The sequence below is a fragment of the Astyanax mexicanus genome, chromosome 7 (assembly GCF_023375975.1).
Source record: "Astyanax mexicanus isolate ESR-SI-001 chromosome 7, AstMex3_surface, whole genome shotgun sequence".
Taxonomy (NCBI): domain Eukaryota; kingdom Metazoa; phylum Chordata; class Actinopteri; order Characiformes; family Acestrorhamphidae; genus Astyanax; species Astyanax mexicanus.
The window spans coordinates 10,933,661-10,950,494 of NC_064414.1; the positions used below are offsets into that span (position 1 = coordinate 10,933,661).

At 38.5% G+C, this 16,834-nt stretch overlaps 1 protein-coding gene across 3 annotated transcripts in view; it reads right to left on the minus strand.

The window, feature by feature from the left end:
* Window positions 1–16,834, minus strand: part of zmp:0000000755 (phosphofurin acidic cluster sorting protein 1) — a 95,735-nt gene that overhangs the window by 40,349 nt on the left and 38,552 nt on the right. For 2 of the 3 annotated variants that reach the window (XM_049481693.1, XM_049481691.1), the window contains exons 13-21: window positions 16,183–16,309; window positions 15,339–15,443; window positions 14,727–14,833; window positions 13,299–13,453; window positions 12,001–12,111; window positions 8,718–8,820; window positions 7,738–7,770; window positions 5,926–5,968; window positions 1,422–1,464 (exon numbers count right to left, since the gene is read on the minus strand). In XM_049481693.1, the coding sequence (XP_049337650.1) occupies window positions 1,422–1,464; window positions 5,926–5,968; window positions 7,738–7,770; window positions 8,718–8,820; window positions 12,001–12,111; window positions 13,299–13,453; window positions 14,727–14,833; window positions 15,339–15,443; window positions 16,183–16,309 (827 nt within the window). The remainder of the gene's footprint in view (window positions 1–1,421; window positions 1,465–5,925; window positions 5,969–7,737; window positions 7,771–8,717; window positions 8,821–12,000; window positions 12,112–13,298; window positions 13,454–14,726; window positions 14,834–15,338; window positions 15,444–16,182; window positions 16,310–16,834) is intronic. The other variant, XM_049481694.1, reaches the window with a different exon arrangement.

Genomic DNA, 16,834 nt, shown 5'->3' on the forward strand with positions numbered 1-16,834 from the left:
AGTTTAGCACACACACCAGGGGGAATTTTGGCCCACTCTTCTTTGCAGATCCTCTCTAAATCATGAAGGTTGGTGGGCTGTCGCTTGGCAACTCTGACCTTCAGCTCCCTCCATAGATTTTCGATCGGATTGAGGTCTGGCGACTGGCTGGGCCACTCCATGACCTTAATGTGATTTTTCTTGAGCCAATCCTTTGTTGCCTTTGCTGTATGTTTAGGGTCGTTATCATGTTGGAAGACCCAACCACGGCCTATTTTCAGATCCCTGGCAGAGGGGAGGAGGTTGTCCCTCAGGATTGTGCGGTACATGGCTCCATCCATCTTCCCAGTGATGCGGTGAAGTAGCCCTGTACCCTTGGCAGAGAAACACCCCCAAAACATTATGCTTCCACCTCCATGCTTGACGGTGGGCACAGTGTTCTTGGGGTCATAGGCAGCATTTTTCTTCCTCCACACATGGCGGGTGGAGTTGAGGCCAAAAAGTTCAATTTTGGTCTCGTCTGACCACAAAACCTTCTCCCAATAACTTGGTTCATCTTTCAAATGATCATTGGCATACTTGAGGCGCGCCTCCACATGTGCTCTCTTCAGCAGGGGTACCTTTCGGGCACTGCAGGATGTGAATCCATTGTTGCGCAAAGTGTTGCCAATTGTTTCCTTGCAAACTGTGGTCCCAGCTGCCTTCAGGTCATTTGCTAACTCCTGCCGAGTGGTTGCAGGACGATTTCTGACCGTTCTCAGCATCATTGCCACCCCACGAGGCGAAATCTTCTTTGGAGAACCGGGCCGAGGTCTGTTGATTGTCATGTTATACTCTTTAAACTTTCTGATAATTGCACCAATAGTTGTTACTTTCACATCCAACACCTTACTAATCTTTTTGTAGCCCATTCCAGCTTTGTGAAGGTCAACAATTCTGACTCTGAGGTCCTGTGACAGCTCTTTGGTTTTACCCATGTTGGAGACTTGAAATCTGTGTGATCTGTCTGATTCGGTGGACAGGTGTTTTTCACACAAGTGATTAGTGAGAACAGGTGGCTTCAGGTCAGGTAACAAGTTGATTGGGAGTGTCTAACTGGTCTGTAAAAGCCAGAACTGCTAATGAATACTAAGGGATCAAATACTTATTTCACTCCATGAAATACAAATCAATTAATATATATTCCTTAGATTTATTTTCTGGATTTACTTTTTAATATTCTGTCTCTCCATGTAAGAATACATCTACCATTAAAAGTATAGAATGATCATGTCTTTATTAGTGGGCCAAAGAAGAAAATCAGCAAGGGATCAAATACTTCTTGGACTCACTGTATATACATAATAAATATAGTATATTCAGCATTAACTGAATATATACAAATATGCATAGATGGGTATTTCATATTTCATGATATAATGAGTTTTATGCTGAAATCTTACCGGATGTTGAAAGACTGTGTTCAACTATTCCCACCTTTACAACCTGGAATAAATGACAGGGGGGGGGGGGGGGGGGTAATTCTTAAACCAATGTTTTATTACATTTTATGATTTTATGTTTCATTTTACAACATGAAGCTTTCTACACAAGTGCTGCATCCTATCACAGCTCCATGCTGGAATTCACTGAGCTCCTGAGAGTGACCCATTCTTACACTAATGTTTGCAGAAGCAGTCTGCATGCCAAGCTGCTTGGTTTAATACACCTGTGATCAAGGAAGTGATTGGAACACCTGAATTCAATGTTTTAATGTTAATCTATAAAAGTGGACAGAAGTACAGGACTTAAAAATGGACAATGATAGATAGAAGCCAGTAACAAACTGTTAGTTACGGTGCTAACTGGTGGGCTTTAAGCTTCTTTGATTTTAGCTACAGTAGCCTTGTACAGTGTGTGGTTGGTTGGTTGGTTGGTTGTTTTTGGCTATATTTGGCTATTTGTGGCATACACTTGGTTTTATATATGCAGACAGAGCAAAAATATAATATATTATATATAGAAATATATATTAGAAATATATTTCGCTACATATGTAATAAATTAGGAGTTTAGGATGATGTGATAGGAACTTTAAGATCTTCACTGTTTTTTTTTTTTTTCAAAGAGGGCTTTTATGTTCTTTTATTGGTAGTAAGATTGTCTTATATCACATGTCTTATATTATGTGTTATCGTTCACTCAGAATGGTGACTTTTGCAAGTATTTTAGAAATATTGGGATGGTCAGATTTGCATGTGATTGAAAGTAAAATTTAATAATTTCCTCAATAAATAAATGACAAAGTATAATATTTTTGTCTCATTTGTTTAACTGGGTTCTCTTTATAGTACATGTGTAATGTTTTGGGTCATATTAAAAAAAAAAAAAAAATATATATATATATATATATATATATATATATATATATATATATATATATATATATATATACAGTTGTGGTCAAAAGTTTACATACACTTGTAAAAAAACATAATGTTATGGCTGTCTTGAGTTTTCAATAAGTTCTACAACTCTTATTTTTCTGTGATAGAGTGATCGGAACACATACATGTTTGTCACAAAAAACAGTCATAAAATTTGGTTCTTTCATAAATTTATTATGGGTCTGCTGAAAATGTCACCAAATCTGCTGGGTCAAAAATATACATACAGCAACATTAGTATTTGGTTACATGTCCCTTGGCCATTTTCACGGCAACTAGGCGCTTTTGGTAGCCATCCACAAGCTCCTGGCAAGCTTCAGGTCGAATGTTTGACCACTCTTCTTGACAGAATTGGTGCAGTTCAGCTAAATGTGATGGTTTTCTTGCATGAACCCGTTTCTTTAGCACTGTCCACATGTTCTCAATGGGGTTTAAGTCAGGACTTTGGGAAGGCCATTCTAAAACCTTAATTCTAGCCTGGTTTAGCCATTCCTTTACCACTTTTGATGTGTGTTTTGGGTCATTGTCTTGTTGGAACACCCAACTGCGCCCAAGACCCAACCTTCGGGCTGATGGTTTTAAGTTTTCCTGCAGAATTTGGAGGTAATCCTCCTTCTTCATTATCCCATTTACTTTCTGCAAAGAACCAGTTCCACTGGCAGCAAAACATCCCCAGAGCATAATACTACCACCACCATGCTTGACAGTAGGCATGGTGTTCCTGGGATTAAAGGCCTCACCTTTTCTCCTCCAAACATATTGCTGGGTGTTGTGGCCAAACAGCTCAATTTTTGTTTCGTCTGACCAGAGAACTTTCCTCCAGAAGGTTTTATCTTTGTCCATGTGATCAGCAGCAAACTTCAGCCGAGTCTTAAGGTGCCTTTTCTGGAGCAAGGGCTTCTTTCTTGCACGGCAGCCTCTCAGTCCATGGCGATGTAAAACACGCTTGACTGTGGAGACTGACACCTGTGTTCCATCAGCTTCCAAATCCTTGCAGACCTGCTTCTTGGTGATTCTTGGTTGACTCTTGACCATCCTGACCAATCTCCTCTCGGCAGCATGTGATAGCTTGCGTTTTCTTCCTGATCGTGGCAGTGACACAACTGTTCCATGCACTTTATACTTGCGTATAATTGTCTGCACAGTTGCTCTTGGGACCTGTAGCTGCTTTGAAATGGCTCCAAGTGACTTCCCTGACTTGTTCAAGTCAATAATTCGCTTTTTCAGATCCACACTGAGTTCCTTTGACTTTCCCATTGTAGCTTTTGTAGCTGAGTCTAATCACTGGGTCAAATGAGCCCTATTTAAATGGGCTCATGAGAAGTCAACAGCTGTAGTCAATCAGAATCACTTACAAGAAGTGAAGAGGCCATGACATGAAGCTAATTTGATTGACACAACTCGCTACATCACCAAAATTGACAAATTTTGTTGCTGTATGTATATTTTTGACCCAGCAGATTTGGTGACATTTTCAGCAGACCCATAATAAATTTATGAAAGAACCAAATTTTATGACTGTTTTTTGTGACAAACATGTATGTGTTCCGATCACTCTATCACAGAAAAATAAGAGTTGTAGAACTTATTGAAAACTCAAGACAGCCATAACATTGTTTTTTTACAAGTGTATGTAAACTTTTGACCACAACTGTATATATATATATATATATATATATATATATATATATATATATATATATATATATATATATATATATATATATATATATATACACTGCTCAAAAAAATAAAGGGAACACTCAAATAACACATCCTAGATCTAAATGAATGAAATATTCTCATTGAATACTTTGTTCTGTACAAAGAATGTGCTGACAACAAAATCACACAAAAATCATCAATGGAAATCAAATTTATTAACCAATGGAGGCCTGGATTTGGAGCCACACACAAAATTAAAGTGAAAAAACACACTACAGGCTGATCCAACTTTAATGTAATGTCCTTAAAACAAGTCAAAATGAGGCTCAGTATTGTGTGTGGCCTCCACGTGCCTGTATGACCTCCCTACAACGCCTGGGCATGCTCCTGATGAGGTGGCGGATGGTCTCCTGAGGGATCTCCTCCCAGACCTGGACTAAAGCATCCGCCAACTCCTGGACAGTCTGTGGTGCAGTGTGGTGTTGGTGGATGGAGCGAGACATGATGTCCCAGATGTGCTCAATCGGATTCAGGTCTGGGGAACGGGCGGGCCAGTCCATAGCTTCAATGCCTTCATCTTGCAGGAACTGCTGACACACTCCAGCCACATGAGGTCTAGCATTGTCCTGCATTAGGAGGAACCCAGGGCCAACCGCACCAGCATATGGTCTCACAAGGGGTCTGAGGATCTCATCTCGGTACCTAATGGCAGTCAGGCTACCTCTGGTGAGCACATGGAGGGCTGTGCGGCCCTCCAAAGAAATGCCACCCCACACCATTACTGACCCACTGCCAAACCGGTCATGCTGAAGGATGTTGCAGGCAGCAGACCGCTCTCCACGGCGTCTCCAGACTCTGTCACGTCTGTCATGTGCTCAGTGTGAACCTGCTTTCATCTGTGAAGAGCACAAGGCGCCAGTGGCGAATTTGCCAATCCTGGTGTTCTCTGGCAAATGCCAAGCGTCCTGTACGGTGTTGGGCTGTGAGCACAACCCCCATCTGTGGACGTCGGGCCCTCATACCATCCTCATGGAGTCGGTTTCTAACCGTTTGTGCAGACACATGCACATTTGTGGCCTGCTGGAGGTCATTTTGCAGGGCTCTGGCAGTGCTCCTCCTGTTCCTTCTTGCACAAAGGCGGAGGTAGCGGTCCTGCTGCTGGGTTGTTGCCCTCCTACGGCCTCCTCCACGTCTCCTGGTGTACTGGCCTGTCTCCTGGTAGCGCCTCCAGCCTCTGGACACTACGCTGACAGACACAGCAAACCTTCTTGCCACAGCTCGCATTGATGTGCCATCCTGAAAGAGCTGCACTACCTGAGCCACTTGTGTGGGTTGTAGAGTCCGTCTCATGCTACCACGAGTGTGAAAGCACCACCAACATTCAAAACTGACCAAAACATCAGCCAGACAGCATAGGTTCTGAGAAGTGGTCTGTGGTCCCCACCTGCAGAACCACTCCTTTATTGAGTGTGTCTTGCTAATTGCCAATAATTTCCACCTGTTGTCTATTCCATTTGCACAACAGCAGGTGAAATTGATTGTCAATCAGTGTTGCTTCCTAAGTGGACAATTTAATTTCACAGAAGTTTGATTTACTTGGAGTTTTATTGTGTTATTTGAGTGTTCCCTTTATTTTTTTGAGCAGTGTATATATATATATATATATATATATATATATATATATATATATATATATATATATATATATATATATATATATATATTGAAATACAGAAAATTCTAAAAGGTTTACCACTGTAAAAGCACCACTGTCTTGGCAGATCGTCTACATTTGAAGTGCAAAAACTGCATTTTGGGCAAACAAATGCTGGAATGCGCGAAAAGCTAAGCTTACCCCGATAAAAGGCACAAACTTCTGACAGGAGTCTTCGTCTGGACTGGAGAAAGAGAAGAACTAGGTTGAGAACAATGTCTCTACTGATATTAGCACCAGGACACACAGATGCAGAAATATCAGGACACACAGTAGGCCTTAATGCCCCATTACAGGAAATGGGACATGTCTGAGTGGAATGGAGTTGAATTAGAGGGAAACAGAACATGACAATGAGGAAGATGAGTAACCATCTTCCAGAACACAAGATGACACTTGGCTGCCGTAAGACGAAGGTTAATGCCAACTGGTGGGATATAGGAAAGAAAGCTAGATGCTCTGCTGGTTTGTGCTGGTGTGGGTGAGTGGCTAGACTTGTCTAGTAGCCAAAAACACACAGCACCTACCAGTGCACAAAAGCAGCAACTAAGTTTAAAGTTTGGGCCTTTTCTTAATATCACACCTCTAGTGTAAACATCAAAAGAAAAACATTTGATTTCAATAAGTGTTTTTGTTTTATCTTTCAGTCCTACCTGAAGATCGTACAGTCTCGATTTCACATACTGTAAAGGAAATAATTATTTGATCTCTTGCTGATTTTGTAAGTTTGCCCACTGACAAAAACATAAACAGTCTATAATTTTAAGGGTAGGTTGATTTTAAAAGTGGCAGATAGAATAATCACATTGTATAAATTATATAAATTTATTTGCTTTTTGCAGAAAATTTGATCCCTCTGGCAAACAAGACTTAATACTTAATGGCAAACCCTTTGGTGGCAAGAACAGCAATCAGACGGTTTTGTAGTTGATGATGAGGATTGTGCACGTCAGGAGGAGTTTTGGTCCACTCCTCTTTGCAGATCATCTCTAAATCATCAAGATTTTAATGCTGTCGCTCAGCAGAATTAAGGTCTGGAGACTGGTAGGCCACTCGGTGCCCTTAATGGGCTTCCTTTGTTGGCTTAGCTGTATTTATTTGGGTCATTGTCATGTTGGAAGACCTAGCCACGACCCATTTTCTGCCAGTCCTGGCAGAGGGAAGGAGGTTGTCACTCAGGTTTTTTACGGCACATGGCTCTATCCAATCTCCCATTGATGCGGTGAAGTAGTCCTTCCCCTTAGCAGAGAAAATCCCTAAAACATAATGTTCCCACCTCCATGCTTGATGGAGTTCTTTTGGTCATAGTCAGCATTTCTCTTCCTCCAAACACCACTGTGTTAAGTGAGTTGTGTTAATGCCAAAGAGATCAAAAGTTGTATCCTTCTTACCCTATGCCTTACTTATGGTTTTGTAGCAAATTCCAGCTTTGTGCAGGTATAAATTCTTGTCCTTGACATCCTTAGAAAGTGCTTTGGCCATATTGTAGAGATTAGAGTCTAACTGAATAATTGAGTCTGTGGGCAGGAGTCTTTTATATAGGTGACAGTTTAAGACACATGTCTTCCAACGCAGGTAATGAGTTGATTAGGAGCGTGTAATTGGTCTGTAGAAGTCAGAACTCTTAATGGTTGGTTGGGGATCAAATACTTATTTTTCTCTGTAAAATGCAGATAAATGTACATCATTTATAGAATGTGATTTTCTGAATTTTATTTTTGATATTCTATTTCTCACTGTTAAATTTAACCTACCTTTAAAATTATAGACCGTTCATGTCTTTGTCAGTGGGCAAACTTACAAAATCAGCAAGAGATCAAATAATTATTTCCTTCACTATAAGAATGTTTGTGTGTCAGAGCAGGAGATGAAACCACAGACTGACACTGAGAGTGAAGTGGTTGATGTGTGGAGAACAAAGAGACATTCAGAGTCAAAATCAGAACCGTGTACCTGATATAAAAATCAAAATACAAACTCCTCTTCCTTGGATGCAAAACGCAAAGGAACAAAAATAAACAGCGCAGGATCAGACCTCACGTCCAACTATGATAACAAATACTAGAAAATAACAAGAAGAACTGAAAAAGAGAAGGTTGTAGGTGTTTAGTGTGATGAGAACTACATTTGTTTCTATTGTAACACATGATTCTTAGGCTAAAGCAGCATTTTATATGTATTTGTTCAACTAACACAAAAAATGAGGGTAAGTTAACACCGGTTATATTTTATGCTTTTATTAGTTTGCCACAAAACTACATCTGAGTTTACATTGTATTCTATTGTGTATAATCAGAGTCAGTTTGAGGCTACGAGACTTATAAATCTTATTGAAGGCAAATGCAATAAGCAAAACTGCAAAAATTTTAATAAAACATGTTTTACACTTGTTGCCTCTGGAAATCTGCAAGCAACAGAATCTTACCTTTTTATATGTAAGTGCTTGTTTGTCTCTTGAGGTGTGTTTTTTTCCCCAGAGAATATAACTGATTCTACGTTTTTTAACAGTGTCCACACTTTACACATGGCCCCTTACTGCCATTTGAGCCTGCATCAGTGTTTCTGGCTATTTTTTTTTATATTTGCTGAAATGGAAAGATCTGGAGATCTGGAGATTTCAGCACAAAAATCTCCATCATAGTCATAAGGAAATAGGACTTATTAAAAAGGTAATACATGCTGGTCATTGGACAAATACATAAATGGATTAAAAAGTTTTCTTAGTTTAGTTAGTCAATAACATTATCATTTAATGTAATACATTTGGTCATAGTTCTCGTTTTTTAAATACGAGAACTATGATTAGTTTTTGATTAGTTTTTGTCATAAAAAAATCAATATTTTTCTTCATAAATTTCTTAAATGAAATTAATACAGATTCTATGCCATCAAAGTTAAAATGAAGTGTATTAAGCAGAATTCAATAAACTAACCTTTTCTGTTTGTAGGTGAGCATGGCCTCAGAGATGGGGAACTGGTGAGAAACATTGGCTCCAGCGAGGTACTGAAGAATCCGCCCTGCAACATCTACACTATCTGCAAACACACACACACACGCACGCGCCATTGCACAATTTTAAAAGTCAAATTAAATGCTTTTTAAGACCTTTTTTAAACAGTAATAAATATAATTTAAGACCCAAACATGTAGTCATAATTTAGTTGGTAGAAAATAATTTGTTCTATTGGAAATCAAAACTTAACGTAGCTGACTTCCCGCTAATTTTACTATGTTAGCTACCTCGCCGCTAATGTTAGCTTGCTTACTGCTAATCTTAGTTCTCTCCCTGGTAACGTAGCTAATGTTATTATGTTATAATGTTAGCTAGCTCTGCGCTAATGTTACTATGTTAGCTAGCTCTCTGCTTACCTTAGTTCTCTCCCTAATAATGTAGCTAGTTAACTCACTGCTAACGATAGCTTGTTAGCTAGCTCAGCGCTAATGCTAGCTAGCTCTCTGTTAACCTTGGTTCTGTTTCATATAACGTGAGCTAATCCACCGCTGAAGTTAGCATGTGTTTTCCCACCAACATTAAATGTCTGAAAATGTAATACCTACAGCTAATTTACAGTAAATTTAAGACAATTTAAGACTTTTTAAGGACCTGCTAATTCGTAGCTTCTATCTAGTGCTGTGTTCCAAAATGTGACATGTTACAATTACAATTGACAACAGACCATATACAGGGCTGAGTATTATTCAAAACTGGCCAGTTCTGATACCAATGCTCGTTCCTCATGTGTCTTAACAAGTCTGAAGGAAGGATTCTGATTCCTTAAATAATTCAGATTGTTAAACATTTCTAATTCTTATTTCCTTAATTCTCTAAAAACTCAAGAAACAGAACAATTTAGTTCTTAAACACTTAAAAAACTCAAACTTTCTCACTTTTAAAAAAGAATCACCGGCTAAGATGAGCCTGCAATCTGTCTAGATCAGTAGTATTTATGTTATTTTATGTCTCTACTACTGCTGTCAAGCGGTGAAAAAAAAATTCAATTTAATTAACTGCATGCTCTGTGAATAATTAAAATGAATCGCATTCATCACTATTTGCAAAGAAAGCATTTTATATTGTACAATTAAAAAAGAACCGCAATGAATGAATGAATTATAGACATGAACTTAAAATTCCACACCTCTTTAACTTCATGCCAAAATAATAACCTGAATGAAAAACCACATTAACAGTCCTTTTCACTTCCATACTACTTTGTAAACACTATATGTGCCAAAACAAAATCAGGCAACATACTGTAATTAACAACAGTTTAATTTTATTGACCAAAGACCATGAGAAAGTCATTAAATTCAGTTACATTCAAAAAAGCTACAGTTTATTTAGAGTTATTTACCACAGGTGGACCCATTCACTTTACTTCTTACACCTCTCTCAACCAGTTACTGAGGCAAACAAGCCTGTCTACAGATTACGGTGTGGTCTGCACGAGTAGTGTGTCTGCGTCGCTCTGCAGTTTACCTGTGAAGATGAGAATGCATTCACAGCTGCTGCTGATGTCTGCATGTCTATGATGCGTAGTCACATTTCTAAAGTGGTGCCCAAGTCTTGCACGCAGGCAAGACTAGTGTGAACACAAGGTTACGACGACACAGACCACAACAACTGTGTTGCACTCTTGCCATTCACATTTCAGCATAGAAAACCAATCCCCAACCACTGTTTTACTGGTGTAACTGCAGGGTGATGCAGACACACCAATGCAAAAGTATAAATGCTAACAGCAGAATTAGCCAGTTGTGCAGGCTATGCTGTAGACCCTGCACTGATTCAATGCAACAGTTAAATTGATGTGGGTCGTATTACTAGAATACCAGTCAGTTGTGTTTTGTCAAATGTAAATATTTGTCATAACATGAAATGACAGTTTGGACAAACCATCTCATTCAAGGTAATTCTGCTTTCTTGGGGCAGACCTGATTAGAGCCAGTTTCATCATAATGTTTTTGATTGTCTTTGTAACTGCCCATGAGGATACTATTAAAGTTCTAACCAAACTTCTTTTCTGTTTCTTTACTTAGTTGAGAAGTTATAATAATATGATTAGAACATTACTCAAATAGGACTATTCACTGTATAGTAGTGTTGTCTGATAAAACAATAACGATAATTATTTTCCCTCAATAGAAATGTAAGCCACAGTTGATAACACTTCGAAATAACTTTTTCCGGGAACGTTTCGGACAGACAATGGAAACAGCCAATAACAACAGGAATAGTGCCACGCTAAACCAATCATGTGGCTGGAATAGAGTTACATTGGGTTAGGTTAATGCTTAGAACGTGGGCAGAGCAGCTCTCACACAAGAGAGCACAGCGTCTGTCTGTGTGTGTTTAGCCCGAATGCTAGTTTTAGCCTGTTAGCTTGTTAGCTCGCTAGCCTGTAGTTTTTTTGGTGTGGTTGTGGAAGACAGCAACGATTGGAAGTTCCAGCAATAAAGCGTTGACTATTAAAATTTTTCTTATCCATTCTTTCAACGCTTTCAGCCAGACACTACAATATGTTAATTTTATGTTCTCTTTTATTTACATTGGAAATTTGCTTGAGAATTTTGTTTAAAAAAATAGCTTAATTTTGTATGATTTTTTTTTTATTTGGAACTGACCAAATCATTTAGTTTTGTGTTTACTTTGATTTATATCGTGATACATATCGTTATCGACTGATTTAAGATTTTTCCCCTTATCGCCCTGCCCTATTGCATACCAACTCTACCTCTTCACAATGAGTTTGATGCTCTCAAACATATTAAGGGGACAAGAAATTTAACTCTTGACAAGGCACAGCTGTTAAGTGAAAGCCAATCCAGGTGACTACAAAAAAACTAATTCCTTGTTTTTCATTTAAGATGTGTCCTAACTTTTGACTGGTACTGCATGTGTGGTCAGTAGTGTGGGCTGGGAGCTGTAAAAGGTTAGGACCCCCGGTTCTAGGACATAATGTAGTTTTCTTAAATAATACAGTACAGTTATAAATATACTATGAAGAACTTCTTGCTATTTTGCTTTTTGAAAGTAGAGACTGTAGTTAACATGTTAGGAGTAGACCCACCTTCCCACATGCTGTCAAAAAAGTTCCTAAAGAGCCTGTTCTATTAGCCACACTGCACTGCTCCCTGCCCCAAACCACAGAGAGGCATTAAATATGCAGCACGGTACATTAGCATGGAGAGTGTTAAGAGCACAGCGGTGTTACCTGCAGCCGGCGGCTCCGTCCTGCAGAACAGCTCCCGCCACGCGGTGTCCATAAACATACCGCTGAACCTGCTGTCAAACGCTGAAACACACTTCGCCAGGGGGTGAGAGCCTAAAAATAACATTCAACATTTTAAGAGTACTACCAACATCTACAAAACATACAGTTCACTCATCAGAAATAAATAGTTTCATTAACACTTCCATCAAACTAGTCCATCAGACAATAGCCATTAAGGAGGTTAATATAGGCTAATGGAGGCTATATAAAATAGGCAGATTTCCAATAAGGCTAGCCACGGTTAGCGTCTAATTTCGCCAGAAAGCGCTACACTGAGGAACCCTGAGTGATCCAGTAAGCCATGGCGCTAATAGCTAGCAATTTGTTCCTTGTAGCTTGTTTTAATATGGTAAACACACAGTCTACAGTCTGATATACTCCCCGCTGACCGGTGAAAGAGCTAGCGCTGCTGTTAGCGGATAATGCTAATGCTGCTCCACATTTACATTTACATTTATGGTATTTAGCAGACGCCCTTATCCAGAGTGACTTACAACAGTGCTTCAAAGTTACTTAAGATATCCAAAGCTAGTTTGTAGACTAGGATCAAGAGATACATAGAGCTTAATCATGTTAAGAACCCTAGGAACCTTTTTTTTTTTTTTTTTTTTTTTTATTATTAGTTTAGGAACTCTTTGAAAAGATGTGTCTTCAGTCGACGTTTGAAGACCGTGAGTGACTCTGCTGTTCTGACATCCAGTGGAAGTTCATTCCACCACCTTGGTGCCAGCACAGAGAAGAGTCTGGATGTCTGTTTTCTGTGTGTTTTGAGTGATGGAGGTTCGAGCCGAGCCGTAATGGAAGCTCTAAGAGCTCTTGGTGCAGATCTGGTTTTGACCATCGCTCCAGCTGTGCTAGCCAGGGTAAAGAGCAGGCTACAGGCCAATAATACTTAACTCTGAACTGCAAAAGAATTCATACATAAGGCGCATCCGATTATAAGGCGCACTGGCATTTTTTGGGAAAATTAAATAAAAGGATTTCCTTTATAGTGCGAAAAATACGGTAATAAGCATCTAACTTTAGCTTTATTTAGTTATGTGTATAAGGGAAAAGGTGACTCTGGGTTGCTGTGTTAAAGTATCAGCATGGTACAATTTTTACTGTCAGACTTATACTCGTCCTGTACTGAAAAATGTACTGTATCAAGACCTGTATTGCATTAAATTATGTATTGTGTAATTTTTTACAACCCTAGCTGAAGCGTGGTATGTGTGTGTTTATGTTGATGAGAATACCGATGGGGATGATGAGGAAGCGGATGTAGCTGAGCCAGTCGGGTGTTTTGTTGGCCAGCTGTTCCACAAAGAATCGCAGGACGGTGCTGAGGTAGCTCTGGTCTCCCGCCACGGCAACCTTTACGGTGGGTGGTGTCTGGGCGTTGCAGTTACAGCTATTGGCATAATCAAATGAGATTGAGGTCAGGATAACAATGAAATCCACTACCAAAAACATAAGAAAGTGTGTAATTTTTTTTTTTGCATGTTTGTCAATCTTAAATGTTTTTAAAATATTGAACAAATTTAAATATTAGTCAAAAAAACACAAATAAACACAAAATGCAGTTTTTTAAATTAATATGAAAATAATCTGAAAATAAATCTAAACCTACATGGCTCTGTGTGAAAAAGTGTTTGCACCTAAACCTTATAACTGGTTGGGTCACCCTTAGCAGCGACAACTGCAACCAAGCATTTGCAGTAACTGGCAAGGTGTCTTTCACAGCACTGTGGAGGAATTTTGGACAATTCTTCTTTGTAGAATTGTTGTAATTCCGCCACATTTGAGGGTTTTTTTTAGCAAAAACTGCCCTTTTAAGGTCATGCCACAGCATCTCAAAAGGATTCAGTTCAGGATTTTGAATAGACCACACCAAAGTCTTCACTTTTCTTTTCTTTAGTCATTCAGAGGTGGACTTGCTGGTGTGTTGTGAGTCATTGTCCTGCTGCAGAACCCAAGTTCGTGTCAGCTTGAGGTCACGCTGCGCTCTTGGGGTAACTATGGTCAGTCACTCCTGGGTTCACCAATGTTCCACGTTTTTGCCATTTGTGCATAATAGCTCTCACACTATTGTCCCAAAACTTTAGAAATGGCTTCATAAACTTTTCCAGACTCATAGATCTCAATTACTATCTCTCTCATTTGTTCCTGATTTTTTTTGGATATTAGCATGATGTCTAGCTTTTAAGTATCTTTTGGTCTACTTTGCTTTCTCAGACAGGACATATTTAAGTGATGTCCTGTCTAAAATATATGTCCTGTCTGATGTCAGGTTCAGTGTAATAAACCACAGTTATGTTTTAACTGAGGGCAAACACTTTTTCACACAAGGCCAAGTAGATTTGATTTTTTTCTCCCTTAATAATAAAAACCTTCATTTACAAATACCATTTTGTGTTAACTTGTATTGTCTTTGACTAATATTTAAATTATAAATATTATTTATTTAATGATCTTAAACATTTAAGAGTGACAAACATGCAAAGAAGTTTAAAAAAACAAAAGTTTATTTTTTAGTATTTTAAGTAACTGAAACCCGTCCCTTGATTAATGTAACCCATATTTTGATGCACAAGTTTAAAGCCAACAAATCAGTGCATAACAGATCAAATAAGAAAATATCTACAGTCACTGTGCATGAACATGTGTGTATGTATTAAGCTCACAATCTCTGGATGCGAGTGACAATAGTGTTGAAAGCAGCTTGAACGTCTGCAGACGAGCAGGTGGACACAATAGGCTGCGCCTGCTTTCGGAGAACTTCTGCTACATACTGAGAGAGAGAGAGAGAGAGAGAGAGAGAGAGAGAGAGAGAGAGAGAGAATAGGTTTGAGGATGTGTCAATGATGACATTGACAGTGTGATTGCATACATAGTCTTATATATAGAAAACTAAACAAAATAAAACTAAAACTGAATGATGGCACTGAATGAAAAACGTGTTTATATAAAACCTGAAACATGTAGCTTTAGTTCAAAAGTAGCTTTTTGTTATTACCCAATAGGATTGAAAAAATAGAGATATATATCATATATTGCCATTTAGCGAAAAAATATTACTTTTGATCCATATTACCCAGCCCTAGTTAGAGGAGTCTGTGTCTTTATATATATATATATATATATATATATATATATATATATATATATATATATATATATATATATATATATATATATATATATGTAAATAAGTTTTGAAATTTGCATCTCCTGGCCTTTTGTAATTATGACTGTAATTTTGCACACCACTGTAAGTCTCTCTCTCAGTTTCTCACCTGTCCCTGCCAGTCCACAGTGTTGATGAGGATGATGCTTTCTGGAAGCCTCTCGTCAGAGATCAAGATCTGATTAAGCTGATCATAAACTGACTTCCTGGGAACCTGTGGAAGATTAAAAACATTCAATCACTTCAGACCAATCAAAGTTAATTGTACAATTATTAATTCCTCAAAAATTGACAGATCAAATCCTACACTCTCAGCCAAAAAATTCTGTATACACTGAAAAGCGTTCTTTGACTTGGAATGATAGTTGAGTCTTGTTTGATGCAAAACAAACCATCTACAAAAGGCTCTGTAACAATTCAAAGAAACATTCAAGCATTTAAATCCAAATTTTAACAAATACTCAATTGGAAATAGGGATGCAACAATTACTCAATAACTGGTGGGGTTGGAGGAGAACAAAATAAAAAGCGAGCAATGGATGCTAATCTACACAGGTTTATCTCCTAATAACTGTTTATTTGGGTGAGTAAAGTGCTTAGATTTCCAATATTTTAGTGTAGTTAGAAGCAGCGCTAAAAGTGATTAGTAGCAGCACTAGCTGCTGTTAGCTGCCCGACAGCGCTATACTGAGTAATAATAATCAGTTGCAGCCCGAATTGGGAGCGCCCTCTATTGGTTAAAGTATCTTTTATTAAAATGAGTGCAATCTGAAGCAAGTCAAGTCAAGTCCACAGGTTTTTATTGTCATTATATCTGAGTACAGGTACACAATGTAACAAAATTATGTTCCTTCGTTCCTGGTGCAAAATAGAACAACAATACAATAGACAAACGTGCAAAAGTGTAATGAAAGTGCAACATAAAACTCCTCATAATCTGGCTCTGGTAGTACCTGTGCTGACAGCTGTGAGTCTGGCGAGTTTTCGCTCTCGATGCTGATTGTTCGATCACTCTGCGTTCTAGAGTTCAGTCTGTCTTTTAGACTGCGCCCCCTTCTGGCCAACCGGCTCTCTGCTTTACTGCAGGGCAGAAAAACACACCCATCAACACCAGGCTATACCAGAATACAGCACAACCCTCAGCAATATACCCAGTAATCCTACTGAAAAAATAAAGAAATAAAAACATTGAATAAGAAGGTGTGTCCAAACTTTTGACTGGTACTGTATATGAGATTCTTTAAAATGTCAGCCTCCTGATATTTACTCTGCCCTGACTATTCTTAACATCACACTGCCACATTAAAACAGCCTGCAAGGAGGAATTTAATCATACATTTTACAGTTCTTTTGTTTTTTTGTTGCACTTCTTACACAAACATGTGCTGCATGTTTTTACTATTATAAATGAACCTGATGAATTTAATATATTTTGGCAATAATGGAGCTACAGCCCAGATTTAAATTAAATTAATTATTAAATTAGCCTAGTTTTTTGTCACCTGCATCTCCAGAGTTATTCTAGGCACAGCTGGCTATATTGAAGTCAAAAATATTGCTGAGTCAAAGCCATTTGAGTTACACTATATATCAAAACATTTAGAG